Raw genomic sequence first — 7,500 nt, 5'->3', positions numbered from 1 at the left:
TATACAACATAAGAAGAGAGACCAGACCAGGAGCTTATAACATGGCTGACAAGCTGGCTGCCCTGGGCAAAGTCCTGGTGCGTCGGCGGGTGCTGGACAGCGCCGATGAGGGGACCAACTTTGCCCGCTGCCTGTCTACGCTGGCCCTCATCTCCATGGGCGTGGGCTCCACGCTGGGGGCCGGCGTCTACGTGCTGGCCGGAGAGGTGGCGCAGAAAGCGGGGCCCGCCATCGTCATCTCCTTCCTCTTGGCCGCCGTCACCTCGGTGCTGGCGGGGCTGTGCTACGCAGAGTTTGGCGCCCGCGTGGGCAAGACGGGCTCGGCGTACCTGTACAGCTACGTGACGGTGGGAGAGATCTGGGCCTTCATCACAGGCTGGAGCCTGGTTCTGTCCTATTTGATCGCTGCCGCCGCCGTGGCCAAGGGCTGGGCCTCCACCTTTGACGACCTGGTGGATCAAAAGATCTCGGGCTTCTTCAAAGCCAACATGGAGATTAAGGTCCCCGGCAACGTCTTTGCAGAATACCCCGACTTCTTCGTCCTCTTGCTGTTGCTGCTGCTTACCGGCGTGCTGGCATTCGGTGTGAAGGAGTCTTCGATGGTCAACAGGGTCTTTACGGTCATCAACCTGTTGGTTTTGGGCTTCTCCATAATTTTTGGCTTTGTCAAGGGGAACCCGGCCAATTGGAATCTATCATTGGAGGACTTCCATGGTTTTGTGAACTCCACCGAGAGCAGCATGACTGTTGAAGAACACTTTGGCGTGGGCGGATTCGCTCCGTTCGGCCTGGTTGGCATTCTGTCCGCTGCCGCCACCTGCTTCTTTGCCTTCGTGGGCTTCGACACCATTGCCACCATGAGCGAAGAAGCCAAGAACCCGCGGCGCGCCATCCCCGTGGCCATCATGGTCACGCTGCTCATCTGCTTCTTTGCCTACTTCGGCGTGTCGTCGGCACTCACCTTCATGATGCCTTACTACCAGATCAACGCCCAGAGCCCCTTGCCGGTGGCCTTCGGCCACGTGGGCTGGTACTGGGCCCGATACGCAGTGGCCGTGGGCTCTCTGTGTGCCCTCACCACCAGCCTGATGGGCTGCATGTTCCCCATGCCCAGGGTGATCTACGCCATGGCCGATGACGGCCTACTGTTCCGCTCTCTGTCCAAGATCAATGGCAAAACCAAGACCCCCCTCCTGGCCACCCTAGTGTCCGGCGGCGTGGCCGCCGTGATGGGCTTACTGTTCGACCTGGGGCCGCTGGTGGACCTGTCGGTCATCGGGACGCTGTGGTCCTACACACTGGTGGCCGTCTGCGTGGTCATCCTCAGGTACCAGCCGGAGGAGGAGGAGGAGCAGGTAGGAGGAGGGGATCAGAAGGAGAACCAGCCAGAGGAAGAGGAGGAGAGCTTCAGCCTCAAGCTGCTGCTGTTACCCAGCAGGAAGACGCCCACGCGGACCTCAGGAACCATCGTGTACGCCGCCACCATCGTGGCGTCGGTGCTGATCACTGTGCTGTGCGCCGTGCTCCCGGACGTCCCCGAGCTGCTGTCTGCTGGTGCCGGCGTGCTGTCGACGTGCGTGATCCTAGCGTTGCTCTGCCTGGTGTGCGTGGCCGTCATCTGGAGGCAGCCGCAGAGCGCGAAGGCGCTCAGTTTCAAGGTTCCTCTGCTGCCCGCCGTGCCGCTGCTCAGCGTCCTGGCCAACGTTTACCTCATGATGCAGCTGGACTGGATCACCTGGAGCGGGTTCGCCATCTGGATGGCCCTGGGCTTTGCCATTTACTTCCTGTACGGGATCAGGAACAGCAGCGAGGCGGCAGGCGTACACTCTGCACATAAGAAGGAGCCGGAGAGCCAGAGCAACAAGAGTCCCCTCTACAAGGGGGGTGGCCCCAACGACAGTGACCTGGAGGGTCTCGTTGGCGGTGTGTAGGATGAGAGTGGTTCCATTTGTATACTCTCGGAGTTATAGACCTGTACGGGTCCATTTGGTTCCATTTGTACTCTCAGAGTTACAGACCTGTAAGGGTCCATTTGGTTCCATTTGTACTCTCTCAGTTACAGACCTGTAAGGGTCCATTTGGACACCTGGTGGTCCAAAAAAAAAAAGGCACCAATGTTTACTAGTGAACATCACCTCACGGTCAAACATTTAATGGACTGGTGATGTATATGGATAGGACTCCCATTGATAACCACCATCATCAACACAACAACCTCAGGTCAGGGGCAGGGGCAAGGGTCTAGAACTGTGGTTCTCAAAGTGGCGTTCAGGAACCCCCAGGAGTCCTTGAGGGGGCTCCAAGGGGTCCCCAGCAAAATGTGTTAATATGGCATCAAAATCAGTTTAACCACTTACCTATATACATTGGCTATTTGAAAATAGCCGATCTATGAACTCACAACGCGTCGCATTGCTACGTTTTGTTAGCTTGTAGATCTGCTATTTTCAGAAAATCTTGAAAAATGTGGAAAAGTAAAAAAAAACAAAAACATTTTGATAACACAAATCTTGTATGGGGATCCCTGGCACCCCCATATTTTCAGATGGGGGTCCTTGGCCAAATACACATCAATTTGGGGGTCCTTGGCATGGAAAAGTGGTCAGACCAGGTAAGATTGAAGAGGGTATAGGGCAGGGGTAGGCAACCTGCTGCTCTAGAGCCGCATGTGGCTCTTGGGCCCTCTCCCGTGGCTCCCAGTTGCTTGGGCAAAGAAGTAAAAAAAAAAAAGTTATTTATAGAGCCACCCAACAATGGAACTCATTATCCGCAAATATTAGACAAATTAAGAGCAAATATGTATTCCAAAAATTTATTAAACAGATATTAATGAGAGAGATCACACAATTACAATGATCAATATGTTTTTGTACATGATGTTTAACCAATGTTCCTGTAGTGTCTATATCATTGGCATTTTAATGTACAGTAGCTTATAGTTTTGGACTGACAAGTGTCAGTTGTTGTTTGTATGTATATTGTATGTTGTTTTATGTTGTGATGTTTTATGTGGACCCCAGGAAGACTAGCGACCGCGGCAGCGGAAGCTAATGGGGATCCGAATAAAGAATAAAGAATATGCAAAGGAATAAGAGGTTTTCTTTCTGTATTTTTTTTACTTTAGGCATAAAGTTAAGTTATTAAAGTAAAGTTATTAGTAAAGAAAAAGTGTCGCCCATACACCAGATAAAAATAAGAAACTAATCATTGAAGGAAAATAAAGAATTGATTAATGCTTGCTTGGTTTGTTTGATTTCACCACCAGTGAAATTATTGTTTATTGTTTGCTTATTTCTCAAAGCAGATCAAGTATACCAAGTTATATTGAAAGCACAAAAAAAAGGCCGCTCGAGACAGATTTCTTTCTTTTGGGCCAAAAATGGCTCTTTTGATAATAAAGGTTGCCTACCCCTGGTATAGGGTCTAGAGAACAGGTGGTTGGTGTTTACTGTATAGATGACACCAGTTCAAGGATCTCATCAGGGAAGACAGGCCTGATATGTTAGGGTTATGTTAGCAGCTAAACTAGGCACACCTCTAGCTTGTCTTATTATGAGTCTGTTTTAAAGGTATTGACAAGGGGCAAAGTCCAATGTGTTGGGCGGTCCAATGTGCGCATTTCTATATGGAAATTCCAAAGCATTTTGGAATTAATTTCACTATTAGTATATGGAAATTACATATTTCCTAGTCCACACAAGATGAGATGAGATGAGAAGAAATAAATACCAAATTCAAGGTTCAAGATTTGTATTGCTACATCTTGAGTACAAGAACATTGCTGGCCTTGTGGCAGCAAGAGAATAAAAAGAAATAATAAAGTAATTATTCAAATAAAATAAATAAATAAAAGTTATATTATTATTTAAATTTAAATTCTGATCTGACTGATATGTGATGTAACATTTGTTCCCAGACCCTGGCTCCTGTAAAGATGGCTGATGGACTGCAGCCAGACACCAACAGCCTACAGATACCGGGTGAGATACACAGAGACATGTACAGTATATGCAGACAGGGCGTGGACAGTCTGACCTTTCCATGCTGACTCCCACTCGGGAATATTAGTCACAAGTTCAACATTCCAATAACATTCCAATCATTCCTAATTGCACGGAGAGTCCGTTGAGTTGTGCGTATCCGCTACTCGCACCTCAAGGGTCCGGGTCTGTAATCTCCATGACGATGAGATGAGGCTCTGGAAAAGGCACACGTCGCACAATGTCAGTCCAGGGTCAACAGGAAGACATTGGGGAACCATGGATCTTGGGATGCACGCTAAAGTTGGAATTCCTGATTCAAGTCATTCCTGAACTGCCTGATTACTTACTATGTTGTTACTGATATCTGTCCGTCTGTCCGTCTGTCCGTCTGTCCGTCTGTCCGTCTGTCTGTCTGTCTGTCTGTCTGTCTGTCTGTCTGTCTGTCTGTCTGTCTGTCTGTCTGTCTGTCTGTCTGTCTGTCTGTCTGTCTGTCTGTCTGTCTGTCTGTCTGTCTGTCTGTCTGTCTGTCTGTCTGTCTGTCTGTCTGTCTGTCTGTCTGTCTTGTCTTTCTCTCTCTTTCTCAGGTGATGACCTATCAACTCCCTCCTCTCCTGCCACAACCAGAAATGAATGCGGCATCGCCCCCCTCACACCCTCTCCTTCACTGGTAAAACACGCACGCACACACACAAACTCACACAAACTCACACACACACACACACACAAACTCACACAAACTCACACACACACACACACACACACACACACACACACACACACACACACACACACACACACACACACACGCTCGCGCACACGCACCCACCCACCCACACACACACACACACACACACACACACACACACACACACACACACACACACACACACACACACACACACACACACACACACACACACACACAATAACGGATGCTCTATTATGCATACACAAGGGCAGATAAACACCCACAAACATTTCATTTATAATTTGGAACATATTAGAATGTCTATATCCACAAATATGTGTGTACACACATAAAATAGCATATATAATTGTGTGTACTGGCGCACAAACAAAACCAACACCTCCCAAACACATTTTGACACACCCTCTTATTATGTTTCTTTATATAGTGGACTTAAAGAATTGCTTCCAGACCACATCCACTCATCAATTAGTGGTTTATCATTACACTTTTGACTACACTTTGACTACAAATTTCCCTGTAATTACACCACACACTACAGAGAAACTTACACATTAGCACCAGCAGTGGCATTAGTTTATGTCAAAGGACATTTTTGCAAAAGGCTTCAACCACTTAAACCCCAGAATCCTTATTGTGGGGATTAGGGAAGGCTTTCGCAAAAAATAGCAGATTGACAAGCTCACAACGCGTCACGCTGCGAAAACAGAAAATAACAGATAAATGTTTAATGATAAATGTTTTCCAGTGACTGAATGTAAACACAGAGACAGCAGAGGAGAGGAGATGAAAGGAGAGCATCTCTCCACACTAAACTGAAATTAAGTTGCGCTAATTCTACAGTAGCTCGTGTCCGTTCATAGAAACTAGTCATTATTGAAGAATGTACTGTAAGGGTTGTTCTGCAACTGCCACATCCTTTCTAGGACATGGATCCCACCCAGGCAGCAAAGTACTGTTTTGTTTTATGGGGAAAAGGTTCTAGATTTTGGTTTGCTTGCACAAATTCACTTATGAATACATAAGTGTCTGTCTGTCTGTCTGTCTGTCTGTCTGTCTGTCTGTCTGTCTGTCTGTCTCACTCTCTCTCTCTCTCTCTCTCTCTCAGAGGGTAGAGCTCAGACCCAGGATGGCCTGTCCCTTCTCTGTTGTCGTGGCGATAGACTTTGGAACCACTTCCAGTGGCTATGCTTTTAGCTTCACACAGGACCCAGAGGCCATACACATGATGAAGTAAGAGTCTGTGTGTGCATGCGCGCACGGCACGCGTGCATGCGTGTGTCTGTGCATGTGTCTGTGCATGTGTGGGTGTGCCACAAGCTCCAAATGCAATTTGACATTAAGACATCCTCAATACATGAACCTCATACTTTCCCAACAATGCACATTTCTTTTAGACTGAATTATGTTGCATTCTATTCCATTCTATTTGACTGACGGCTCTCTGACGGCTCTCTCCTCCAATCCGCACAGGCGCTGGGAGGGCGGGGACCCAGGCGTGGCCAATCAGAAGAGCCCGACGTGTCTGCTGCTGACTCCTGAGCTACGCTTCCACAGTTTTGGTTTTGCGGCCCGTGACAGCTACCATGACCTGGACCCAGACGAGGCCCAGCACTGGCTCTACTTTGACAAGTTCAAGATGAAGATACATAGTGCCAGTGTAAGAGCAGTGGTGGAAACTAACTAAGTACATTTGCTCAAGTACTGTACTTAAAGGGATTGTAGGCGAGTTCAGAGGTAAAAAAAAGAAAAAAACTATTGTCAAACACCGCACCTCCTCTCCCCCCCCCCCCTCCTCATCAGCAGTTCGTTTCCCCGACCACCAGGGGTGACGCAGGGGGGACTTCTAAACGGGCCATGCCGAAAATAGGTTGCTTTATTCGGATACAATGGTGTCTGCCCGCCCCTGCCGGTTCTCTGAATTTATATTTTTAAATAGGCTCTTTCATGATAAATTGACCACATATATGAAGTTAAACAACTAAATTCCATCCAAACGATATCTAGTAAATTCCGTGCCTCAAAAAATAAGTTTGAGAGCGTTTTAAAATCGAAAGTAAAAAGTTGAAACTGCCCACAGAGAAAACAATGGCGGCTCGTTCCATTTTTGTCGGCTGCACTCGGTCCCATTCGGTTTCACCCGAACAGTTCACACGGGCACGGACGCGCACGGACGCGCACATGCGCGTCCATGCATTTACGTCCCGGACAAACATAAATAGTAGGGAAAATACGGATTTCAGAAAGAAGACTGTGTTTCAATGCAGGAAAACACCCCAGCATCATTATATAGTGGCTGATAGAGGGGAAAAAATGCAAAATATATGTATATACATATTCTTAAAATGTAGGCTTAATGTTGCCTACAATCCCTTTAATACAATTCTGGTGTGCTTTACTTGAGTATGTCCATTTTCCAATACTATATAATACTTCTACCCCACTACATCTAATCCAATATTAAAATTGTTACACCACTACAATTATTTGAAAACTTTTAGTTACTAGTAACTTTGGAAATTGACATTATTAAAAAATTATTACATTATTTATAAAAAATCTTCAAAATCTTTTGAAAATAGCAGATATACAAGGTCACAACGCATAGCAATGCGACGCGCTGTGAACTTGTAGATCAGCTATTTTCGGATAGCCTAAGTATAAAATAGGGCAATAAGATGCTATAAGATTCTGAACAGAACTTTTACCTTCTGTAAATTGTTAGTGCTGCACACAGCATCATAGATAAAAACAGCAACACAAAGCATTTGCAAGAAACACAATAAAAGAGCATAAAAGGATAAAGGT

General features: G+C 46.8%; 2 protein-coding genes across 4 annotated transcripts in view; both read left to right on the top strand.

Moving 5' to 3' along the window:
• Positions 1-7,500, top strand: part of hspa12b (heat shock protein 12B) — a 30,820-nt gene that overhangs the window by 5,556 nt on the left and 17,764 nt on the right. For all 3 annotated transcript variants that reach the window (XM_080452092.1, XM_080452094.1, XM_080452093.1), the window contains 4 exons: positions 3,917-3,980; positions 4,568-4,650; positions 5,801-5,925; positions 6,166-6,352. In XM_080452092.1, coding sequence (XP_080308218.1) covers positions 3,935-3,980; positions 4,568-4,650; positions 5,801-5,925; positions 6,166-6,352 — 441 coding nt within the window. In that variant the 5' untranslated portion in view covers positions 3,917-3,934. The remainder of the gene's footprint in view (positions 1-3,916; positions 3,981-4,567; positions 4,651-5,800; positions 5,926-6,165; positions 6,353-7,500) is intronic.
• Positions 42-1,931, top strand: LOC308101426 (cationic amino acid transporter 3-like; the record flags this gene model as incomplete). The annotated part of the gene is made up of 1 exon (XM_080450846.1): positions 42-1,931. One exon carries the CDS (start codon positions 42-44, stop codon positions 1,929-1,931), a length of 1,890 nt encoding a protein of 629 aa, XP_080306972.1.

This window comes from Gymnoscopelus braueri (genome assembly GCF_963280865.1).
Source record: "Gymnoscopelus braueri genome assembly, chromosome: 15".
Classification (NCBI taxonomy): Eukaryota; Metazoa; Chordata; class Actinopteri; order Myctophiformes; family Myctophidae; genus Gymnoscopelus; species Gymnoscopelus braueri.
This window is presented reverse-complemented; position numbering and strand designations above follow the sequence as displayed.